Genomic DNA, 25,281 nt, shown 5'->3' with positions numbered 1-25,281 from the left:
GTGGTTGGCAGCCAGAGCACAACAATCAATCATCGACCAGAATTGCATCAAAAATGCAATCGAGGCTCACATTCGAGTGACACAAGTTCAGCGTACAGCGGCAGCGATACAATGGCCTCTGTTTACGGCTCATCGCTGGAGGCCGGAGAAGAGATTGATCTCTCCGGCCTTGTGGAGTCTGTGGTGGACTCCGATGAGGAGGATCTAGCCGAGAGCATGGATGTGAGTTGTGGTCGTGTTGAGCAATTTTGAATTATCCCCCTTACTATGATCAAAAAGTAATGCGAAATTTAACTATATTATATTTTTTTATGAGTTTTCTTGTCAATTTTGCTAAATTTTGTTTTTAAACTTTGAAAAGTCTTTAATTCTGTAGATATATTTTGATATTTTTTATTCCAAAAATAGATATAGGCTTATAAATAAGACTTGCTTGCTCAATCAAAATTAATAAAAAACACAAGAAATAAATTTAATGATCAGTTTCCAGCTTTGAAATTTTATATATTTAATAATTTTGTGAAATTTTCTAAATATTTTATCATGAGTATCAAATCATAATAAAATATTTTTCAAGCAATTAAGCATTTATAGCTACAAAATATTGATTCAATTAAATGTTTTAAGGGAAAGAGTGGGTGATATAATCTTGAAGAGGATGGAGAGGAGGATGTTTTTTGATTCAATTAAATGTTTAAGAAAATGTGAATATAATCTTTGAAGAGTGATGGAGGAGGAGGATGTTAAAATGAAACAACAATTTATAAGTTGAAAAATTTATTTATTCATAAAATACTTTTTGATCATAGGACATATGCAAATTAAACTATTATTAATGACATTATTTATATTTAGAGCCTAAATGTGCGCGATGCAGTGCGCGATTGCCTGGAGAAGGATCCACTGGAGCGCAGCGAGGAGGATGTGGAGATATTACTCGAATTTACCCAAGGTCTAAAGGCATTTACCAATATTACACTCGCTGTGCGGCGTGCGCTTTGCTCCGTCATGGTTTTCGCTGTGGTGGACAAAGCGGGCACTGTGGTCATGTCCGATGGCGAGGAGTTGGACTCGTGGTCAGTGCTGATCAATGGAGCTGTGGAAATAGAGCATGCCAATGGCACGCGCGAGGAGCTGCAAATGGGCGACTCCTTTGGCATTTTGCCCACCATGGATAAGCTTTATCATCGTGGCGTGATGCGCACCAAGTGCGATGACTGTCAGTTTGTTTGCATAACCCAAACGGATTACTATCGCATACAGCATCAGGGCGAGGAGAACATACGCAGGCATGAGGATGAGCAGGGACGTGTAGTGATGGTGACTGAGCTGCGTTCTATTGGCGGCAGCGGCGCAGAGAGCGGCAGCAATAGCGTTGCTAATGCTGCTGCGCATTTGAATACAAAGCGCGGTCATGTGGTGATCCGCGGCACACCCGAGCGACTGCTGCAGCAGCTGGTGGAGGAGAACTCCATGACAGATCCAACCTATGTCGAAGATTTTCTGCTGACGCATCGCATTTTCATACAGCAAACGCATGAGGTGACGAGCAAACTGCTGCACTGGTTCGATCTGGAGCAGGCGGATGCGCACAAGACGCAAGAGCTGCGCGATCGCGTAACACGCGTTGTGCTGCTCTGGGTAAACAATCACTTTACGGACTTTGAGGCAGACTATGAAATGATGGAGTTTTTGGAGATCTTCGAAGCGGGTCTGGAGCGCAAGAAGCTGCTGAGCCAGCTGCGTTTGCTGCACATTGCCTGTGCCGCCAAAGCGCGCATGCGCAGCTGCATACTGACGCGTAGTTCACGCGATGAGCCGCTGAACTTTCAAATCATAGGCGGCTATGAGCTGCGAGGCGTGGCTGCAGCTACTGGAAATGCTTCTGTAGGCATTTATATATCACATGTGGAGGCGGGCTCGAAGGCGCAGGATGTGGGACTCAAGCGCGGCGATCAAATACATGAAGTCAATGGTCAGTCGCTGGATCATGTTACCAGCAAGCGCGCGCTGGAGCTGCTGACGGGCACCACCCATTTGAGCATTCAAGTGAAGAGCAATTTGCTGGGCTTCAAGGAGATTATGCAGGCGCTGGAGCAGGGCAGCAGCAGCGCTGCCAGCAGCTGCAGCGCCAACAGCAATGGCAGCTTCAAAAGTCTGCGCAGTCCGCGACGCATTTGTGCCAATGACATAGCCAAGCTGCATGGACGCAGCGATAGCACAACAGAGGAGCTAAACAATCGGGCGCATATGCTAAGACTTAGCTCCGTGGACATGCTGCTGAGCGATCAGACAGACTGCGCGCCAGCGGTGACGTCCGCAGGCAGCGGCAGCTTGGCCGCCAACTTTATGCAGCAGCTGCTCCATAGCGTGCATGCGAACTCAGCAAAGAAGAGCAGCGGCGAGGATGCCAAATCCGCTGGTGGCTTTATGACGCTGGCGCCCAAGCGGCGACTGCAGAAAGCGCTGGCCAAGATGAATCTGCTGAACAAGCAGCAGCAGCAAGTGGCGCCCGTTAGCAGTTTGAACGATAGTGCGGATACGCTGCTGAATGAGCCGCCCAGCAAGCCAAAGCTAAGCGCCGCCAGCTCAAACAGCTCGGCCAACTCGGCCAATGGCAGACTCTATCAATCGCAATCGAATCCAGATCTAAGCAGTCTCAACTATGACAACAGTGAAGCTTCAAATACGCTGCAGCTCAACTATTTGCAGGCGCACATACATCGCCCCTCGGCGGCCAGCACCTTGACCAGCAGCTCCATGCTGCCGCCCGACTACCCCGAGCATGTGCTCAAGGTCTACAAAGCGGATCAGACCTGCAAGTATGTGCTCATATACAAGGAGACAACAGCACATGAAGTGGTCATGTTGACACTGCAAGAGTTTGGCATACACGATCCCAGCTCCAACTTCTCGCTATGCGAAGTGAGCGTTGGCGAGGGCGGCATGGTCAAGCAGCGGCGTCTGCCCGATCAGCTGCAGAATCTAGCGGAGCGCATTAGCTTTGCCGCACGTTATTATCTGAAGCTAAACGACAGCACCGAGCCGCTGGTGCCGGATGAGCTTGCTCTGGAGCTAGTGCGTGAGTCGGGCGTGCATTTTCTTCAGCTCAATGCCTACGAGCTGGCCATACAGTTGACGCTGCAGGACTTTGCCAACTTTAGACAAATCGAGTCCACCGAGTACATCGATGAGCTGTTCGAGCTGCAGTCCAAGTATGGCGTGCCCATGTTGAGCAAATTCTCAGAGCTGGTCAATCGTGAAATGTTCTGGGTCGTCAGCGAAATCTGTGGCGAGCATAACATCGTTAGACGCATGAAGATTGTCAAGCAGTTCATAAAGATTGCGCGTCATTGCAAGGAGTGTCGCAATTTCAATTCCATGTTTGCTATTATCTCTGGACTGGGACATGGCGCTGTCAGCCGCTTGCGTCTTACCTGGGAGAAAGTGCCTTCCAAGTATCAGCGTCTGTTCAATGATCTGCAGGATCTGATGGATCCATCGCGCAATATGTCAAAGTACCGCCAGCTGGTCTCGGCTGAGCTGCTCGCCCAACATCCCATCATACCCTTTTATCCCATTGTCAAGAAGGACTTGACGTTTATTCATCTGGGCAACGATACGCGCGTCGATGGACTCATCAACTTTGAAAAGTTGCGCATGCTGTCCAAGGAGGTGCGTCTATTGACGCACATGTGCAGCTCGCCCTACGATCTGCTGGCCATACTCGAGCTCAAAGGCCAATCCCCCTCCAATGCGCTCTTCTCGCTGAATCAAATGTCCGCCTCGCAGAGCAATGCAGCCGCCGGCACCGTCATTGCTGCCAATGCTGGACAGGCTACGATCAAGCGGCGCAAGAAGTCCACAGCTGCACCCAATCCCAAGAAGATGTTCGAGGAGGCGCAAATGGTGCGACGCGTCAAGGCTTATCTGAACAGCTTGAAAATCTTGAGTGACGAGGATCTGCTGCACAAGCTCTCGCTGGAGTGTGAGCCACCACATGGTTCCACCTACTCCGGCAGCATTTCACATGGCAATAGCTCGCATCGCAGCGCTGGCAGCGGCAGCATCAATGCTGGTCACGCTGGCGCCGGTCAGGGCAGTCTCAACGCTGGCGGAGATCAGCTCAGCATTTACTCACACACCAGCTCCAGTTCGGCACCCAATTCGTCGCTCTCGCTGCGCAAGCGGCATCCCAGCTCGCCCACGCTCTCCACCACCAGCTCCACTAGTTCGACGAGCGATCATCAGCGCCGGCAGCTGCATCAGAATGGCCCCAAGTTTGGCACTGCCTCGCCGCAGGCGGTGAAAAAAATGCTCTCGCTGTCGGAGTCCTCCAAGATACGTCCGCATCAGCCGTTTGTGCCGCGTCACGGCTCCGCCCTGCCCGGCTCCATTCCGCCGCTCTATCATCTGCATCCGGGTGCAGGAGCGGGCGCTACTGTCACCGTCGCTGCTACTGCTCCGGGAGTGGCCAATGCTCAGTGCACGCCCAGCGCCAGTCCAAGCTCACATCGCCGCTTGGCCTCAGCAGGTGAGTCAAGCAACATTTTAGGTTAGTCCTTGGGAACTTTGCATTGCAAGGACTGGGCCTTGATTTTCAGCTCAGTTGTGTGTATAAAGCATTTGAGCCAATTCCTGTGAAATTTGGAATAGTGGTGAGAGGGAGGTAGAGAAAGCTGCTCCTGCAGCAATAATTAGGGGAACAAGGATTCAAGGACACAATTGACGTCATTCGTTGCAATGAGTGCAGCTCATAGCGCAAGTCCAGGCTGTTGCACTGTCGCTCTCTCTCTCTCTCTTTCAATTGCCTGGGAACTTGACCGCTTATCAAACGGAAGTTTTTCCAGCGTTAGTTCAGTCTTTGATTAGAGTGCAACTAGTGTAGACGTGGCAGCTAAGCGAACTGCAAATAAATTTGTATGTGTATATGTGTGAATAGGTAAGAATTGATTTTATGACTCCTCTTCAGATTAATAGATGCATAGATATATGCAAAAATATTTATTAGCTAATTATTAATTGCTTACTTCACTCAATTGTGTGATCAATTAATAAATTATTTTAAATACAGACATTGCTTATATACAAAGAAAGAAAAAACAATTTGAACTGATTTGAAAACCTTTCATTTGCTATAGCTTTATCGATTAATTAATGAATCATATTATTAGCATAATTAAAAGTCTTTTAATGCAAGTTTTAATCACTTGAAGTAAAATTTGAATGTAAGGCAGCATTTAAGAACTTAAATTGTTTAGCAATTCATTAATAGTTTAATTGTTTGCCTTACTGTCTGAATCAGTTTGTAATATTTCCATTTAAAAGTTATGTGCAAATTCATTTAATTTAATGCAAATAGCTACTGCTTGTAGGAAGAAAAATATGCGCACTAATTTGTGTTCGATTTGATGATATTGTTTGTTTTAAATTTGAATAAATAATTATGCGTTTATATAATGACTGATTGATTTGAGCGCGAGTGAAAAATCAATATAAAATTTGATGTATCTAGAGGGAGAGAGCAAAAGCTATTAACTATGCTAATATGAGAGCTTTCGAGGCTGTACTTGAAATTAAAAAAAAGAGCAAGGCAATCGGCAAAGAGCAATCAAAGCGCAACTCATTTACATTTAGTAGTTTATTATTTATTTGAAATAAATTAATGGCGCTGCTAATTTAGTCTCATATATTTGAGACTGCATAATTTTCAAATATTTATTTCAACTCTCTTTTTGTTTTCCAACAGGCAACATTATGCCCACTCGTGCGTTACACGAGCGTTCCCATTCGGATACGCCTGCGCCGCCGGCGCCGCTGCCCTCCGTAGATTTATCGCTGGAGAGCAGCAGTGTGACAACATTTCGTGATTTACCGTTGCGCAAATCCGTGACTTCCGGTGAGTAACTCCACTTGCATAAGCATATAGAATAAGATAGGCGCTGGCTACTAAACTCAAAAGCTTAGAAAAAAGCAAAAGCAGCTGCGCTTTTAATTAGTTATAATCATAGTGCGTTAGTTTGTAGTTTTAACTTTAGTTGATGCTAGTTGCGCTTTAGTCCCTGCTCCTTGCTTGCATTTAAAAACTTGTTATATTGGTGATTGGTTATTGTTGCTTTTGGTTGTTGGTTACACACACGCACACATACAAATACACACCCACACACCATACACTTGTGCAAGTTCTTACTTACTCTCTCATGGTCGAATCAAAAACCAACCAACCAACAGGTTCAGTCTCATCATGTGACAGCGGCCATGGTTCCTACGCCCAGCAACAGCAGCAACAACAACAACAACACCACCACCACCAACATCACCTGACATACCAAACACTAACACAGACACACATTGAGACTGCGACGCCGCCAGTTTATACCGCCGCCGATTGTCGCCTGTTGCAGCAGATTTCAAACAATGCCGTTACTCGCAACCTGAACAGCCCCTGCCAGAGCACCAGCACACCACCCAGCACACCCACACCACCAACACCCACACCACCACCAACTCAGCAACAACAACAACAGTCAGCACCACTCTCACAGCAACAGGCACAGCCAGCGGCTCCGCCCTATTTGCACATGCGTGCGCATCACCAGCAGCTGCAGCAGCAACTGCAACAGCAATTGGCCATGCCGCCACCACCGCCGCCTGCCTACAACACCAGCAGTCTCTATAATCATCACCATAGCAATGCGAGTGCCAGTCGACATCTCAATCATATGCATGGTAAGTCACGAGCACGAGCAGTCCAAGGCCAGAGCCAAAGCCAGCGCCGACGTCCTCTCAGAGATTGCAATGCAGGAGCAAAGGGTGTAGAGAATTTAGGTGTAGACATTTCAAATTACTGATGATTCAGCAAAGCATTTATCATTTGGTTGTATATACTTTAAGAAAGAATGATTTGATTGAAAAAGGGTCATTATATTTATATATGATTATAGTTAAGGTATATATAAATATATAAAATAATTCATAAAAAGATTTAAAATCCGAATTTATACTATGATCAAATTAAATCTATTTTTGATATTTTTAGCTGCATTTTATTAAGAGCGCATAGTTAAGTTAAATTAAGATAAAGAAACTTGCATTTTAATGAAAACTGAATTTAGCAAAGCATAGCTTAGATATTATATTACATATATTATTTTAAATATTTATGAAATTAATATTGAATAGAAATAAATTCAATAAATTAATTTTTGTAATGAATTCATTTCCAAAAATGATTTTATATTCATATGTTCAATCAATATATATGTATGTATGTCTGTAGCTAAATTGAATGTTTCATTTAAAAAATGTATTTTTAATAGTTGCATTTACTTTATTTGTTTGTCATGCCAACTTTATTCATTTATGTTAAAAACCCACTGCCCTTTCCCAATTGACTAACATGTACATTTTCTCGCATATCTTTCTTCTCATTTAGGTGGCCCGCCAAATTTTATGGATAGCACCAAGTGTACCATATGCCCCATGCCACCCATGAATCAATAAATCAAACTGTGCTGTTTTAACTATTTAATGTTAATTTAATTAGTTGTGAGTACCCGTACATAGAGTCTGAAGTGCTAATTGAGTGTTTTATTAACTGTTTTTGTTTCTCCGTAATCATTGCAGCATATATAGATGCCAAAATTTGTTAATGGTTGTGGTTTCCATGTCACCGAGCGATCAACACACACACACACTCACTCATATACATATACAACATGCGAGGTGGCACACCCATTTGAAGCAGACATCAACACACACACACACACTCACACACACATGTTAATAGCGCCCATTTCTCAAATCAGCGTCAACGTTTCTATATGAAGAATCAGAATCCCCTCATTGTCACGTATTTTTAGTTTTAAGCGCCTAAAGTTTAATTTCGCTTTATGTTTTAAGTGGCTTACATTTAATTTTAATTTAGCAAAATTCTTTGTAAACATTTTTCACCAAAACAAAACAAGAAAAAACTAAAAACAAAAAAAAGAATTTCTACCACAAAGTATAGTTGCCTTCTAGCAAACGTCTGCAGGCAGACCAAACCAGCAGACCCTTAACAAAAAAATAATATTTGCAATCAAAAAAAACTCTTTTGAAGACTTTCGGCATTTAAGACAAGCAGCACTCTTAACACAATAATAGAACAAGGCGTTAAGCTCTCTTGTATTCCATTTATACCTTAGCTAACTATTTACACTCTATATATATACTTAGTTTATATCTTCTAAGTAATGCATATTAATTGAGATATAACCTTCGCTCCAATTCCAAATATTTAGTCTGTAAGCTGAGAGAGGTTTATTTCGCATTTTGTTAATTTCCAAGCAATGTATTTATTAATATACAAACTATATATACACTGAAAGATAAACATATGTTTAAAAGCAAGCAAAAAGACAACAAATGAAAGTACAAGCGAATTGATACCAGCTCCAACAACAAAACAAAAACCTGAGACTCGAATAATAGACAAAAAATATAATCGATTTTTTGTAAACAGATTTTTTCTCTAATATATATTTTGTGTGTGTATACATATATATACAAATAGTTATACATTATATATTATACACCCATATACAACAAATCTCTATATATACAACTATATACACAAAAACAAAGTGCAGCCCCAATTAGCCCAATTTACATAAATGCAGCCTCAAATATTGAAATTGAAAGACAAACAAGAAAAGCAAATCAAACAAAATGATAAATGTTTAAGTGTATACATGTGCTCTTATGTTTAAGTTAAGCTAAACGCTAAATATTTGCTTTTTATAGCTTATATTACTAAAAAAAAAATTTTAAAATGAATGTCAACATAAAAAAACAAAACATTTTTGTGCTTTTGCTCTTATTATATTTAAACTTTAATAAAAATCTCATATAATTGATGAAAAAAGCGGCACAGTCGCAAATTTATAAGGTTCTTTTATAAAGTTGGTAAAGTTTTGTATTCTATCACATTTTTTAAAACTAATAATATTAATTCTATTTTTCATTTTTTGACATGCGGCATTTAGAATTTAAATTATTGGCTACAAGTACAGCGAATTTTATGTTTTTGTCATTCTTGTGTTATTATTTTATAAACAAATTTTGAGGTAATTCTTTATTGAAAAGATTCTTTTATTTTTTCAATTAAAATATTACAAATTGAAACTCTTTACCAACTTTAAAAAAGAACTTATGCCAAAAAAGACCTTCCTGATATTTAAAATTATGAAAGCTAAATATCAAATTGCTTTGCAGCTAAACTAAAAAAAATATGCAAATTTACTTTTAAATGCTTAAATTCAATTATGTAATTAATTTTAATTACTTTATATTTATATATATATATATATTATATATAAAATATATATAATATAAATATGTATTTGCTAATTTCGAAAAACACTAAAATACATACAGTATTTAAAAACAAAAACAGTTTTTATTTTATAGCCCACACAGAAAAACAAGTTTTATTCATTTTATACTTGTATAATTCTTAAATTCTTTATTGCTTTGCGTTTCGTAAGGCATTTGTTAGTTTTAAAAAAAATCGTGTATAAATAATTTGGCTTTAAAACTAAGCACTATAATTAATACAAATTATGCATAATTGCATTGGGTGGAGCGCTTAAATTTTGGTAACAAATTCAAAAGAGCTTATAGTATAAACAATTTGGGATCACAAGCTAAATACACTAAATGATCGGGGTTAATAATTTGTTGCTGGATGAACATGGTACAAATGAATCAAGGATGGACCTAGTCTAAAGACTGAAGTTGTTCGTTTTGAAATGAAAAATACTAAATCAAGCGCGTGCGTTTCAAATAGGTGATGAGCAAATTGTAAATGAATTTATATTGCGCCAGTGATGGTATAATACTATCCCGCTGATGACGCAGCTGGCCAATGACGCGCGGTATGTCCAAATCCTGCAAAGCGCATAAATATTAAATTTAATACAAGCTATAAGTTAAGAGTATAAGTCAAGCTACCTCATTATGATCCAAAGTGTAGAGCAGCAAATCTGCTGTTAAGGTCACACCAGAGCGTCCGCCTCCTTCTAGACAGTGTATGAGCACTGGTGGATTCGTATTATGTCCCGGTGGAACTTCATGCGTCGATGCCAGTCGCACCGAGTTGAGTTCCTCGAGAAATTCTAGAAAGTGATTCACATCGCGTGGACAATTCTGCTCCGCCCAGTCGGCATATTGCAAATGCCAAACGGAGCGATAACGACGCGATGGTGCGTGATACAAACGCAGCTTGCTGGTGGTGCAGCGATCGGTGGTTTGTGAGAATTCCTGATAAACCTGGAACTGCAAGGCAAGTTTTCTGATTAGTAATTAATATTATGATTATGATTTATGACGCCTACCTGACCAAACTCCATGCGCTGCTGACTGCTGAGCGGTATGTAGCTCATATCTTCGGTTAGCTGCACCACCAGGTAGACATCTGCCTCCCAGACGCATTGCCAGAAAATGCGTATCGTCTGTAGCTCCTGCGGTGATTGAGCGACTATATAAAAGCGCTGCTTGGTGCCTACAGTGGCCTGCAAGACAAAATATTACATTCATTTATCTCCTGCCTGCATTTCAAAATCTCTAAATTCAAGATGAATTCAATTCCAAATTGATTCATTTATAGTTTGCTTATCTACTCACCGATATATAGGAGGCATTTACATAGCCATGGCGATTGTCCATTGCGGGTGTGAGGCGCACACGATTATCATCATATGGCAAAAAGTTGGGATCATGATTCTTCAGCTCATTCTCCTCCAGCAAGGCGCAATCGTATTGCGCATGCTCACGTCGCTTCGGTATGCGCTCGAATTCCATAAAGAGCTGCGCATCCTGCAGCTTGTCATTCAAAATCTGGCACTGTTGATTAAGTAAGTATGTGAGTAAGTATAACAATTAATTACTAAGGGCGGGACTACGTAACTTTTTCAATGACTTCGGCTAGCTTCTCCCAATCCTAATCCCAATTCACAATTTAAAAACTATATTATATTATATTATTGGCATTAGCCAATATGAACTATTTACCTATTAATTTCCAATTGGAAGAAATCAGTAATTAAACATTGTAGCTCAGGTAAGTTAGCACAGGTAAGTGAGTCATGGATGAGCTGATGAAATTGCTGGAACAAAACCAAGATGCTAATCCCAAGGAATTCAAAAAGCAGAAGCAGGACCTTAAGCCCACTATTCATATTTAATTCAAATGGAACTGGAACCCAACGTTGGAAACATATTAGCGCAGGTGAGTTAGCAAACAAGAAGCTGAAATTCTTAATAAGCTCTTGTTTGCTAACTTGCGCAGCTGAAACAGAACCAAGATGCCAATCCCGAGGAATGCAAAAAGCAGAAGAAGGACCGGCGGATAAGCACAGGTGAGTTAGCAAACAAGAAGCTGAAATTCTTAATAAGCCCTTGTTTGCTAACTTGCGCAGCCATCGATGAGCCGATCAAATGGCTACAACACAACCAAGATGCCAATCTCGAGCACCTCGAAGACCAGAGGGCGCTGATGCCGGCGATGATCTCAAAGATCAGCTGCGAAGCGGCCGTTTGTGATCAAGATTTCTGCACAAGGTTCGAATTAATAAACAACTTTTAACAGAAAATATATAAGCTATATAGAATATTTGTTGCGAATGCATGATATTTTTTTTTTATATAATGTGCGATCACATCAATGCCTTGACTTGTATTATTATTAATTATTTCAATTATGCGCGACTTGATGTATTTTTGTTTCTCTGTTTAATTGGAGCCTTATTTCCAATTGATTTTAATTCAAACTCACCAATTTATCCTTAGAATACTGTCCGGAAATGGGCTGCGGCTTGGCCACGCCCGTAGACCAGCGATGCGGCAGGTTGAGATCATCCTGCGCTAGCTTTAGCTTCGTCGCCAGCTGAGCTTGCTGTGTGGCCGAGCTGTTCGCCTTGAGTCGTCCCAGCGTGGCGGACTTTTGTTTATCCGGTGTTTTGCTGCGCGACAAAATGTTCCAGCGACGACGACGCTTGGTATCCTTGCTGGCGGCCGAACTGCTCGTGGTGTCCAGCGTGGAGTTGAACATGGAAGATGTGGATGCGCTGGTGTTGGCGGACATATTCATGGCACTAAACTGCTGCTGCAGTGACTCCTCCAACGTGGATTTGTTTAAGCTGGCCGTGGAGCGATGCTGACGCGGTGGGGGCGTGGCACCGATGGCAGGCGCAGCGCTGGCGGCACGTGCAGCACGTTGTGGCGCCTGCGGCTCCAGAAACTGCAGCTCGGTGCTGGCAGCGCGATCAGCAGCGACGTATTTCTTAATATTACGCGTAATCTCATCGTCGGCGGGCGCATTAACGGTTAAGGTCACAACATTGTTGTTGCTGTTGTTGCTGCGCACGGCCGGCACCGGAGCTGGCGCGGAGCTTGGCGGCGCCGACTGTATGGAGCTGGCGCGTTGACGCATGGAGGCATCCGCTGGACCATTGCTGCCGCCGCTGGCGCGTTGAGGCAGCGGCACATTCTCATAGATGGGTTCGATGGAGCCGTTGGCAGCGCTGCGTTGCAACGGAGTGGGCGTGCTCGAGGCTGGCAACGCTGGCAGCGGGCTGCTGGCGGGCGGTGGCGCAGAGCTGCGGTAGCCGCTGGGCGGCAATGTGGGGGAGCTGCAAGAACAAAAGTTTATTAAGTGAGCGAAGCAACTATTGGAGTGGAACTTACCTTTGAACAGCAGCGGCAGCAACTGCGGCTTGACTCATGGCAGACTGACGCAGCTGCGACATTATGGAAGGCTGCTCCTCAATCAAGTTCTCAAAGGTACCATGTGGTGGCAAATAAGGCTGCGAGTGGCCCATATGGCTGATGAACGGATACTGATGCAGCATAGTGGCGCCTGAGCTTGTGGGCATGTTGCCATGGGCGCTGGCAAGCGTAACAAACTGCGCGCCATTGTGCAGCGTGCGATTGGATACAAGATCTGGCGAGCTGCCCGAGACATAGTTGCGATAGCCTTGCAGCGGACGCGGCGTAGCGACAGCCAGATCCGGCGTGGAGCTGCTGCTTAAGCGATTGACTGGATATGGCGGTGGCGCTTTATGCTGCATCATGTGCATGCGTTGGGTGAGCTCCAGATAAGCAGCTGGATTATGTTGTTGCTGCTGCTGCTGTTGCTGCTGCGTCTGATAGAGATTGAGATGATGATGATGCGCGTGCAAAGCGGCTGCGGGTTGAGCGACATCCGGATAACGCTGAGCTGCAGCCAAGTTCGGGCCAAAGAGCAAGCTTTCGCCATAGACAGCGGGATTGTGGACATCGGGCTGTGAGCCAGCATAGTAAGCAGCTGGATTGCCAGCGACCAAGGCGACATTATGCAGCTCAGCTGAAGGAGTGCGATATTTCAGCTGCACAGCTGTTTCGTAGTCTGGAGCTGGACGATAGGTGGGCAGCATTGCTTTGAGACGCTCACGCTCATGTGTGTCCGCATGTAAGTTGTTGCTGCTGCTTATTGTACTCATATTGTTAATGTTGTTGTTGTTATTGTGATGCAACATGCCATTGCTGCTGCTCAGATCCAAGCAGCTGCTGCTCTGACCCAACAGCTGACTGTGACTAGCTGCCAGCGATATGTTGGAGGAGAGCAGCTGTTGCTGCTGCTGCTGTTGTTGCTGTTGCTGCTGCTGTTGATGCTGCTGCGCTTGCTCTGCTGCTGCTGCATAGTCGTACTCCACATAGCCAACGCCATCCGACAAGCCATTGTGACTTTCTAGCTCAGCGCTGCACAAACTGGAGTTGGTGGTGGCCTTATCTATATAACGCTTATAGAACTTATGCTGAGTGATGCATAATTTCCAAAAATAACGCGCTGTATCCGCTTCGCTGAATATAAAGCTGCCCACAATGCTGCCGGCGCCATCGAGCTTGTTCTGCTCTATTTTGATCGTGCGCTTGTCGATGGTCACCGTTTGAAAGTCCTTCCATGGAAAGTACTGGCGTCCATTGTCCGCATGCACAACCATGCCATTGATAGCCAGGCCCAGTAGCTGATCATTGCCCAGCGTATCCTTGGCTGCAAAACGCTCCTCGCCATAACCGTCCAGCTGCTGGCAGCACTGTATGTACATCTCCTCCGCCTGGCTCTGACTGAGATGAGCCAAGCCCGCCTGCTGCTGCAGCACTTCCATTATCAGTCCCTCCAACATGCTGTCATCATTGGCCAGTCCCTGCATATTGCGCGGCAGCACCAGCGACTTCTTCAGATAGTCCTTGCTCTGCTTGTCGCCCTGGTAGCTGTCGTACTCCGCCTGGCGACAATACAGCGCCAGCAATATGGCTGTGCGTATATCGCACGCTATGCGTCCCTCGTAGATGTCGCTCTTCAGCTGCAGAAAGTAATAGAAGCGCGTTGCCTCATCCGTCAAGTGGCAAACTCCTGTCGTCACATAATGCCGCACGCGTAGATACATTTTAGCTGAGGCTGCATATTTGTCTAGCTGCCGGCTGAGCGAGCGCTCCAGGTCTATCCATTTGTATTCATCCTCCTTGTCCTTCACCAAATAGCGCAGGCCAAAGAACTCTGGCTGCTGTATGAGCAAGCGTTGGCACACATTGTCCAAGCACTCCTGGCCCTTGCTCTCCGAGCTAATCGTGCACTCGACAGTGTTTGAGGTGTCTGAAAGAGAGAGAAAAAGATTTTGTTGAGTTACTTTATTTAATAATCAATGACTAGCGGCTGCATTATCATTGCATGAAATTATAATGATACTTCAATTTCATACATATAATTTGGATATTGTTGTTCTAATCAGAACTAAATAGAATATGGCTGCTCCTGATGCTGTCACTGGAACAATTAACCTTGCTGTGACCCATGGTGCAAGTAATTTTGCAAATGGAACTGGAGCTCAACAGCGGAAACAGGTGAGTTAGCAAACAAGAAGCTGAAATACTTAATAAGCCCTTGTTTGCTAACTTGCGCAGCCATCAACCAACACAGAATCAAGATGCCGACTCCCAGGAACACAAAAAGCAAAAGAAGGACCTCGAGCTTGACATAATTCTGACTTCATTGAATTAGTGAACTATTGTTTTAATTTGGAGAGTTTAGTGAATCTGTTCTTATAATTTAATTCCAAATTGAACTATTATCCATTTGAAAGAAATCAGTTCATGTTTTTATATACAAAGTGCTTCTGCAAATGGAACTGGAGCTCAACAGCGGAAACAGATTAGTACAGGTGAGTTAGCAAACAAGAAGCTGAAATTCTTAATGAGCTCTTGTTTGCTAACTTGCGCAGCTGGAATATGCCCAAGATGCCCACTTCAAGGAATACAAAAGGCAGAAGAAGGACCTCGAGAAGCAGAGGGCGCTGATCTCAAGGATAAGCAGTACAGCAGCCGCTTGTGAGCGTACGATTCTATAGTTTATTATATATAGTAGCATTAAATCACACTGACTGAATCATTGTTAAACAGCAATAGCTAATCCCTTGGGAGCTATTTCATTTCATTTCTTCTTTTCTGCTTTATTGAACTATTTTCATTTGAAAAAATGCTGTTAATTTTTTTGTATTTCATATATATTTTTTATATTTATTTTTGTTTATAAAAACGTGCACGTACTATAATTTAACAATAACAAGAAGCGTATTCCTTGGAATAGGCGTCTTGGGCATATTCCACCTAACTTGCGCAGCTGGAATATGCCCACATTTTCATATGAAAAAATTCTGTTAATTTTTTGTATTTCATATATATACTTTTTATATTTAATTTTTTTATAAAAACGTGCACATACTATAATTTAACAACAACAAGAAGCTTATTCCTTGCAATAGGCTTCTTGGGCATATTCCACCTAACTTGCGCAGCTGGAATATGCCCACATTTTTATATGAATAAATTCTGTTAATTTTTTGTAATTAATATATATTTTTTATATTTAATTTTTTTTAAAACGTGCACATACTATAATTTAACAACAACAAGAAGCGTGAAATGCTTGACAACAAAAGCACGCGCAAATATGCTAATGTATACACTCAGATATTTTCTGTTGTCTAATCGTTTTTTTATTTTTCTTATTCTTCTCTATCTTCATTTTGTTGGCCTTATACGTTTTTATGAAGCCACAGCGTCAACGGAAATCATTTAATTTGTTTATTTTAGGCGGCATCTGTTGGCTTTTAAATTCTAGTATATAATGACATTTGTTTAAAGTAGTAAAATAAAAATAGTCAGTAGTTTATGCATATTTGAAAGTTAGCTAGCACATATTTTAATTATAATGAAAGGCTGAAGTTATTGCATTTACTAATTAAATTTTAGCTTTAACTTTTATATATTTTTAAATAGTTTTCTACCTAGCACATAATATAGTATGTATTACTCTTTGTATTTTCTCTTAATAAATAAACACTTTTCCATTTAAACAGATATCTGTAAATACAACAAAATATCTATTTTTATTAATAAATATTGTTATATGACAAACCAAAGTCTGAATATTATGTTATTTGAATTGATTTGGATTCTGTTTTCTCTTATTGATACTTTCAACTAATGTCATTTTATCATTGCGGCGCAACAAGTCAACTGACAAATATATGGTAGACAGCTGCTGTTGCTATTTGTTGTTGTTGCTATAACTATTGCTGACTGATATGATTTGGCATAAGCGAAATTCCACAAAACTGGTAATGGCCAAAGCCAGAGGCGCAGCCACAATAGACGCGAATTGCTTATCTGCTGTTGCTTGTGGCCATATAAAAATAAAAATAACATACAATTATACCGTGTTTCCAATTAAAGACGCGCAAAATGAGTAAATAAATCAACAAGTGTACGCTGTGTCAGCTGCGGCTGCTGCTGCTTACGAACGACGACTCATAGACATAAGCAATTGAAGCTAGTACACTTGTATGGCGCCGTTGTTATTGATATATTACCAATTGTTGTTGCTATTACTCTTGATATACGCCCCCACAAGTAATAAACACACCCATGTACCCATGTGTTGGCCACTCGTACGCACACACACACACACACACACGAGTAGGGACTCACCTAGTAAATGATGCACCGAAATAACAAGATATCTTTTGGACGTAACATTATATTGTCGACATTTTTTAAATATTTTCAAAGGCATTTCCGTGCCGTTGCGTTTGGTCGTATGTGAGAAACACGCTGCTTTTGTCTTTGGCTAAGCTGCTGTTGCTTTTGTTGTTGTTGTCGTTGGCCAACAGGTACAAAGACATTTGCATGTAAATTACACAATTGGATTTGGATTATTCGTTTCAATTTTGAAGCTGCTTACACACAGCTTCTAAGGCACTTTGTATGGAACACAACAATAGACACGTTGGGCAATAAATAGTTGTAATAAAAACTAAATTAAAGTCGATCAAAATAATAAATAAAAGAGAGTCACAACTGTGACTTCTGAACAGAAAAATACCGATACAAATGAAAAGCGTGGCGGCTGGCGACTGTGTGCATATCGACAAGCCTCCACATGAAATATGGCAGCCCTCTTTGATCAGCTGTTCGGTTTGAGCATCGAATCTTTCACTCACACCCATTGCAGCTGCACTGCTCGCATAGCTGTCGCACTACTCCCACAACAGAATTGTAGATAATACACGCCAACTTGTTGCATTATGTGCATCTCGTTCACACTTATTTTACTTTGGCTGCCACACTCCTCCAACGATTTTGTTTTTCATTGTGGATAATATGTGTTAGATTTAGAGTGATACGGTAACCCTAGGCTGAATAACTATGCGCCGCTATAAACATTACAAAATTATTTGTCAATTAACTTAACAACAAGCAGCAACAGTGAACGGTCTCGGTAAACGTGCGCCTTATTGTTCTCGTTTGCCGTTGCACTCGTCAAGTTAATTATTTAATTTAATTCAACGCAAAACGTGTGTACGTAAAACAGGAAAGCCAATACAACAATAAAAAAAAAGAAAGACTGTGTAAAGCGCATGCACAAACGTTTCATCTAGTGCGTCATTATTGCTCGAGATAAAAAAAAAACGCATACAGTGTAAGTCGCAAGCATGTATACACAATTTATTATCTTTGATCGGTTTTTTGTATACTACATTTGATGGTCAAGGTTACAGCAACAATAAGAGATCAATACATAGACACGTAGTATGTGCGAGCGAGACCAATAAATGCTACCGGACAGAGGAGTAAAGTTCATTACCTGTTGCTTCCAGTACATATGTATGTACAAACATATGTACAGTGCACGCTCAGATGAATGAATTGAGCTCAATAGTTACTAGCGTGTTTATGCTTTCAAGCTGCCGACGGTTCATTCCAACGAGTGTGCACTGTATATGATTATATTAGGCAGGTTGTTGCTGCTACTTGTTAAAATTTGAGGTTACATGCTATGTCTCGCTTGCACTTTCATTTGACTTTTAAGCAGTCTATCTCTTTTGCTCCTACTTGTCCCTATTTAGCTAAGCACGCGTTATCAGCGATTTCGTTTTGCATGTGCAATTTAATTCAATAAATTTTTTTATTCCATATTAAATGCGAAGTAACTGTGGCACACCCAAGAAAAAATATGTAGACAGACAGACACACACACAGACAGGCACACGAGTAAAGAGAAAACACAAATTGCACAATTTAAAAGTGATGCAAGCTTTGTCTGAGCGTTTGACTTTCAATGAAAACCCGTTATTTGGCCAGCTTTCAGCCTTAGTCAGCTGTTGTTGCTCTCAGTTCGTTTTTGTTATCAAATCGTACCGCTGAGCTATGTTTTATTGAATAACTTTGCTAATCTTGGAAGGCCTTGTTGTCAGACGTTGATTAATCTATTTATTTTTGAATGCACGTGTGCATGTGGAAAAACTGTTTGCTGTAAATTGTAAATTGGGAATATTTTTTATTTTTTGCGCGTGCTAGTTTACGCATTTGAAGCTTAAACTTTGCACGGCTTGTGTTATTGACCAAAAATCTTATACATAGAAGCGAATAAATAAACAAAACATTTGACTGCTTAATTTGACATTGAACCAAATAATCTTAATTATAGATTGCCGACGTGCAAATACGCTTTCCAGTTTAATATCGCACTAAGCCTTGTAGAATTAGAGGAAATATTTTTACTTACTTTGCGAGAGGCGTTATTTTGCTTTCAGTTGACCTTTTGCAAAAACGCAAATTATATTATTAAAATTATAAGCCTACGTGCTGTTTTTCATCAAACCATTTACAACCAAACATTTTTAAAATAAAATAGCAACAATATATTCGCAGTGATATCAAGAGCGCGAACACTTTTTAATGCCTATTCATGCTGATGCGGTATTTTTTTGTATATATGTATGTGCCTGTGTGTGTGTGTGATTAGTTAGTATAGCAGTAGTAGGTGTAGTAGTATATAACTTGGAGCGTTGATCTGGCAGTCTAGAGATACAAATTGCGAGTCTACTCGCTTTAAACAGTCATGCTTAAGTTTGCATTTGTTTATTTAGATTAGAACAAGCTTTGTTTTGCTTTGTTATTCTGTTATTGTTATTATTATTGAGGCCGGTCGTCAAGAGATAGACAAACCTAGCGTAACAATGATGAGGCATATTAGTGAATGTTTTGTTAAAATAAAAAAGGAGAAAAGTTTTCTTTTTATTGCATTTAAAGAAAATGCTAAAAATAAAAATATAAATTTGAAAGCTATTTACTTTATGCACATGCTGAACGTTTCCTGTAAAACTTTCTGTATAATTAAAGCCAATATATAGCTATAGTCTATTAAAAACCGATGGCGTCACACCAGCCCAGCCAATTGTGACCTACAAAAAAAATTAAACAGACTTTTTTCAATGCTACAACTTGTCATACTTGCTGTGGTTACTTGAGTTCCCATTGATCGACCATATAGCACCTTTTTTAATACCTAGCGACACACTCGCAACAGCGTCGAATAATTTGCATACGCGTTGTTGGCACATGTTTAATATTTATTTTTTTGCCATTTGCTTGACCACAAAGCAACAAGAACTAAATATTGCACACAAAACATTTTCACCGATAGATACATGCGCACGTAATTGAAGACACATTAGGCATTAGATTTGCAAAAAAAAAAAATACAAACCTGTTTACAATTCAAGGTGCAACGCTAGCGTGTTTGCGATGATTAGTTAATCTTAGCTAAGTGTAGTAGAAATTAAACGAATATATATATAAGATAAACATAAACTAAATGTTCAATTGAATTTCTTTTCTGTGCAGAGTTGAAAGTTCAAAGTCAAAAGTTCATTACAACAATTTATGCAGCTTTAAATCAAGAATGTTATTTAAATTAAATAAAATTAGAATACTTTTGTGACGTTGTGTAGTCATAATGGGACAGCTCGCAAACTAGTAGACGTAGTTATATCTAAAAGCTATTCTAATTAGAGAACAAAATATATATGTACAATTGTACATACAGTTTACGCTCTGAGGTTGTCTACTTGACAATAAAACGTAGAACGTGAACGTGCCACTGTGTATAGGAAGGGGATTAAGCATACACCGCGTGTGACTTAGAATCACAGATCTATCGTAAATTTTTGAATTTCTAAAGACAAATATAAAGTTTATTCACAAAATAATGATAAAATATTAATTCAAGAATCTTAAAGTGAAATTTACTAAACTAAAAAATGCAAATGGGCTTTGTTCAAATCAACTAATTTTGTTTGCTAGTATTTATAATTAGGATATAAAAAACTCCGGTGCATTTCATTATTTATTGCAAAAAGCTAATCAATACTTTCATCATTTCAAACGTACTCGCGGCATTATCTTAAAAAAAATATTGTAGCTTTTTTTCAATGTGATAAGCGGCAATGCATAAAACTATGAACGCCACAGGCCGTAGCATTTAGTTAACAGCACGCTGTTAGGTCGTTAAGACTGATAGCTCATAGCAAGTGCAAAAATAAATATATACAGAAAGTCTAGTTAATAATTATTGCAAGGTAAAAATAACTGTTAATACGAGGTCAATGTCAAGCACAAAATAACAGAGAGAGAGAGAGAGAGAGTCAGTCGTTGCTTGAATGAGAAAAACTGCGAGAGCGAGTGAGAGTAAAAGCGAGAGCGCGTGATAGATTAAACGAGTGCGCAGGTTAAGCGATCGTTAGCTTTGGTTTACCGTTAGAACAAGTGCGGAAGCGTGCAAAGCTTTGCCGGTGTCTCCAACAGACAGAGACGCATACGAAAATAGTCTAGTCTTGGAAATTGTGTGCATGTGTTCTCTGGTTCGGGTTCGTTCGTTCGTTCGTTTTGAATTGTTCTCTAGCCGATTTTGTGGCTTGTGGCTTACGTGGCATACATTAAGTGCGTATTTCAAAGTGCGACAAATGCTAATTTTTATAGACAATCCAACCCCTATGTGTTATCGTTTTGCCCCCTATTTTTTATTGTGTCTGTAAAATGTGTATGCAAAAATTCTTAACTAACACGCAACTTTTTGATTTTCTGTTTGCTTAGTTTGACTTTAAACTATGGCCAGTGAGCAGCCACCAATGGATGGAGCAGCTGGAGCTGCAGCTGTCAGTGGAGATGAACCGTTCTTAGGTTTGCTCGATATAGCGCTGCTGGCGGTGCTTATAGGCGGTGCAGCTTTCTACTTTCTACGCAGCCGCAAGAAGGAGGAGGAACCAGTGCGCAGCTATTCCATACAGTAAGCAACAACTATTTTTAATATGCTATAATAAACTAAATGTCTATTTGGAACTTCTAGACCCACAACAGTCTGCACCACAGCAGCAACGGATAATTCGTTTATCAAGAAGCTCAAGGCCTCGGGTCGCAGCCTGGTTGTCTTCTATGGCTCTCAGACTGGCACGGGCGAGGAGTTCGCTGGTCGTTTGGCCAAGGAGGGCATACGTTATCGTCTTAAGGGCATGGTAGCCGATCCCGAGGAATGCGATATGGAAGAACTCTTGCAGTTAAAGGACATTGAAAATTCACTGGCTGTCTTTTGCCTGGCCACCTATGGTGAGGGTGATCCCACAGACAATGCTATGGAATTTTACGAATGGATTACCAATGGCGATGTAGATTTAACGGGTCTTAATTATGCGGTAAGTGCACATTGCTAACAATTCTATTTTTTGCCTGACTGATAAGGCGGCGGCAACGTGCTTATCTTAGGCGTCGATTACATGCATATTACTCTACTACGACGACCTTCGAATTGGGCAGTTGGGGGTTCCATATCAGTCAACAGCACTAGCCAAATAGATAAGACAAAACATTTTTATTTATTTGTTATGTTGAGTATTTGGCAAACATTAGAGATACGCTTCAAACAGCATTTGATAGCTTATGCATGACAAATAGGCAGCTTGATTAAGTATGAGGAAGTAAATTCGTAAAAACAATATGATTATTCAAGCATTGAAAGCAATTACAGATTTACATGCTGGAAATAGAGATTAGCAAATTAATATGACAGGGCTAGACCGAGGCAAGCGCAGCTACAAATAAATTTTTTATACATTTTTTTCATGCTTTTATCGCGTATTGTTAATTTTAAAATTTCTTAGCAAACTGTAACAGTTTGCCAGCTGCTTGTGACGTCACAATCTGCAGTTTTCGATAAGCGCACTGTTAGCTAACATTTTAGCTGTCTGGCAGCGCCATTATCTAACTGTCTGGCAACAATGCAACAGCTGTTATCACAACGCGTGTATCAATCAAACAACTGTTGCGCAATTTTGTTGTGTTTCATTGCAAATTGCTATGACTTAATTATATTAATTTACGTTTTGCTGAATGAATATTATGTGGATGCTGCTGCGTAATTTAATATAAAGAGGCGGCAATGTTAAACACGTTCGCTGTCAGCGGCGCTAGCGTCGCTGTTAACCTTGGCACGCGACGGCGCCATCTAAGGCGTACTTTGCTTTGGCTATTAAACAATTTATATAATAATAATGTAACAAAACGCGTAGATAGACAGGCCCGACATGCGGTAATAACTCTAATGAATAATTTGAATATATTTTATTAATTTAATTTCTTTTTAGGTCTTTGGCCTGGGCAACAAAACGTACGAGCACTACAACAAGGTGGCCATCTATGTGGACAAGCGTCTGGAGGAACTGGGTGCTAATCGCGTATTCGAGCTGGGTCTGGGTGATGATGATGCCAAGTATGTATAAGGAGTATAGTAAAGCTTTATGGACAGCTTTTATTGAAGCATTTGCTTTGCAGCATTGAGGATGACTTTATTACATGGAAGGACCGCTTCTGGCCAGCTGTCTGTGATCACTTTGGCATTGAGGGCGGCGGCGAGGAAGTGCTCATACGTCAATATCGTCTGCTGGAGCAGCCTGATGTGCAACCAGATCGAATTTACACGGGAGAAATTGCACGTCTGCATTCCATGCAAAATCAGCGACCACCGTTTGATGCCAAGAATCCGTTCTTGGCGCCCATACGTGTCAATCGTGAGCTGCACAAGGGCGGCGGTCGTTCCTGCATGCACATTGAGTTGAATATTGAAGGCTCCAAGATGCGCTATGATGCTGGTGACCATGTGGCCATGTATCCCATTAACGACAAGACGCTAGTCGAGAAACTCGGACAATTATGCAATGCTGAGCTGGATACGGTGTTCTCGCTGATTAACACCGATACGGATAGCAGCAAGAAGCATCCGTTCCCATGCCCCACAACCTATCGCACTGCTTTGACGCATTATCTGGAGATTACGGCTATACCACGCACGCATATACTCAAGGAGCTGGCGGAATACTGCACAGATGAGAAGGACAAGGAGTTGCTGCGCAGCATGGCCTCGCTGACGCCTGAGGGCAAGGAGAAGTACCAGAGCTGGATTCAGGATGCTTGCCGCAATGTTGTGCACATATTAGAGGACATCAAGTCATGCAGGCCGCCGCTGGATCATGTTTGTGAGTTGCTGCCGCGTTTGCAGCCACGTTACTATTCCATCTCATCGTCGGCCAAGCTGCATCCCACTGATGTGCATGTGACCGCTGTGCTGGTGGAGTACAAGACGCCCACGGGACGTGTCAACAAGGGCGTTGCCACCACATATCTCAAGCACAAACAGCCGCAGCAGGGCGCCGAGGAGGTCAAAGTGCCTGTGTTTATACGCAAATCGCAATTCCGACTGCCTACAAAACCAGAGACGCCCATTATTATGGTCGGCCCAGGCACTGGTCTGGCGCCTTTCCGTGGCTTCATACAGGAGCGTCAGCATTTGCGCGATGAGGGCAAAACTGTGGGCGAGTCTGTGCTCTACTTTGGCTGCCGCAAACGCAGCGAGGACTATATCTACGAGTCCGAGCTGGAGGAATGGGCCAAGAAGGGCACGCTTACGCTTAAGACCGCCTTCTCCCGTGACCAGGAGAAGAAGATTTATGTGCAGCACATGCTGGAGCAGGATGCAGATCTTATTTGGAATATCATTGGCGAAAACAAGGGACACTTTTACATTTGCGGGTAAGTTTTCGAAATTCCTTAAAGCCAACACATTTATTTATTTATTTTTTAACTTATTGCAGTGATGCCAAGAACATGGCAGTAGATGTTAGAAATATTCTAACCAAAATACTGTCCACCAAGGGCAACATGAGCGAAGCAGATGCCGTGCAGTATCTGAAGAAAATGGAGGCCCAAAAGCGTTACTCTGCCGATGTCTGGAGCTAATCATTCCACTCTCATAAACACACTCACACACTCTCTGCCTTTGCATGAGTCAAGTCACGGCATAAAAAAAGCAAATAGCACAGCAATGAGAAGAAACTAGAAGCCACACAACTATCTAAGCGTAAAGTCGTTTTAGTTAATTAAGCTATATAAATTAATGATATAAACAAACGGTTTGGGAACTTCAGCTGCGGTTCAACAAACAGCTTATAAGTATAACTAATTCTAGCGTTAATTGTTTGATTATATATATAAATTATATATTGATTGATGTTGCCTTTTGTTGAGCGAGAACAATTTAACTATAATTTTTGTAACTAAGTAGTTTTGTATGTACTATGAAATTTTAATTGAAATGTTTTTACGCTGCATTTGTCACGTGTGTATTTTGTCTTTGGTGATTTAAGAATTTGTGCAATTTTTTTTAACAAAATATAAAATAAATAATTTTTAAAAGAAGGCTAACAAGTGTTCTCATTTTCAAATTGCGCGCCATGCAAAGTGAGTAGAGTACTTCAAATGAGTAAAACCGCTTGATCTGGCAACACTGCCGAAGGCAATACTGCATCTGACCGC

General features: G+C 41.3%; 3 protein-coding genes and 1 long non-coding RNA gene across 5 annotated transcripts; 3 read left to right on the top strand and 1 right to left on the bottom strand.

The window, feature by feature from the left end:
- Window positions 1-3: 3 nt before the first annotated feature.
- LOC108608189 (rap guanine nucleotide exchange factor 2) lies at window positions 4-8,548 on the top strand (the record flags this gene model as incomplete). The annotated part of the gene is made up of 6 exons (XM_033293912.1): window positions 4-222; window positions 856-4,534; window positions 5,750-5,899; window positions 6,232-6,729; window positions 7,436-7,548; window positions 7,627-8,548. Coding segments are annotated over 5 exons (4,614 nt in total), but the record flags the coding sequence as incomplete, so codon positions are not given.
- Window positions 8,549-9,519: 971 nt separating this feature from the next.
- On the bottom strand, window positions 9,520-17,350 carry LOC108607553 (tyrosine-protein phosphatase non-receptor type 14). The gene is made up of 7 exons (XM_017998444.2): window positions 17,068-17,350; window positions 12,727-14,674; window positions 11,816-12,671; window positions 10,666-10,884; window positions 10,377-10,553; window positions 9,994-10,317; window positions 9,520-9,930 (listed from the first exon to the last, which is right to left on the bottom strand). Exons 1-7 carry the CDS (start codon window positions 17,150-17,152, stop codon window positions 9,802-9,804), a joined length of 3,738 nt encoding a protein of 1,245 aa, XP_017853933.2. The 5' UTR covers window positions 17,153-17,350; the 3' UTR covers window positions 9,520-9,801.
- LOC108607555 lies at window positions 13,401-15,914 on the top strand. Its single transcript, XR_001915505.2, has 4 exons — window positions 13,401-13,489; window positions 14,811-14,922; window positions 14,983-15,239; window positions 15,300-15,914. It is a non-coding gene; the product is annotated as an uncharacterized LOC108607555 (long non-coding RNA).
- Window positions 17,351-17,836: 486 nt separating the features above from the next.
- On the top strand, window positions 17,837-25,129 carry LOC108607554 (NADPH--cytochrome P450 reductase). 2 transcript variants are annotated; one of them, XM_017998445.2, is made up of 6 exons: window positions 17,837-18,058; window positions 21,514-21,706; window positions 21,767-22,109; window positions 23,058-23,182; window positions 23,245-24,498; window positions 24,561-25,129. In XM_017998445.2, the coding sequence occupies exons 2-6, from the start codon at window positions 21,528-21,530 to the stop codon at window positions 24,703-24,705; spliced, it is 2,046 nt and encodes a 681-aa protein (XP_017853934.1). In that variant the 5' UTR covers window positions 17,837-18,058; window positions 21,514-21,527; the 3' UTR covers window positions 24,706-25,129. The 2 variants fall into 2 exon arrangements, with proteins under 2 accessions (XP_017853934.1, XP_017853935.1); XM_017998446.2 differs by lacking the exon at window positions 17,837-18,058 and adding an exon at window positions 21,285-21,360.
- The last annotated feature ends 152 nt before the right edge of the window (window positions 25,130-25,281 follow it).

This window comes from Drosophila busckii, chromosome 2L (genome assembly GCF_011750605.1).
Source record: "Drosophila busckii strain San Diego stock center, stock number 13000-0081.31 chromosome 2L, ASM1175060v1, whole genome shotgun sequence".
NCBI classification, from domain to species: Eukaryota; Metazoa; Arthropoda; class Insecta; order Diptera; family Drosophilidae; genus Drosophila; species Drosophila busckii.
This window is presented reverse-complemented; position numbering and strand designations above follow the sequence as displayed.

Bases quoted from the DNA above. Each gene is read 5' to 3' on its own strand.
- LOC108607553 (XM_017998444.2), bottom strand. From the start codon at position 17,152: ATGCCTTTGAAAATATTTAAAAAATGTCGACAATATAATGTTACGTCC. The intron at 14,675-17,067 runs GTGAGTCCCTAC...TCTCTCTTTCAG, and splicing joins TTCGGTGCATCATTTACTAG to ACACCTCAAACACTGTCGAG. The intron at 9,931-9,993 runs GTAGCTTGACTT...TGCGCTTTGCAG, and splicing joins ACACTTTGGATCATAATGAG to GATTTGGACATACCGCGCGT.
- LOC108607554 (XM_017998445.2), top strand. From the start codon at position 21,528: ATGGCCAGTGAGCAGCCACCAATGGATGGAGCAGCTGGAGCTGCAGCT. The intron at 23,183-23,244 runs GTATGTATAAGG...TTTGCTTTGCAG, and splicing joins CTGGGTGATGATGATGCCAA to CATTGAGGATGACTTTATTA. The intron at 24,499-24,560 runs GTAAGTTTTCGA...AACTTATTGCAG, and splicing joins GGACACTTTTACATTTGCGG to TGATGCCAAGAACATGGCAG.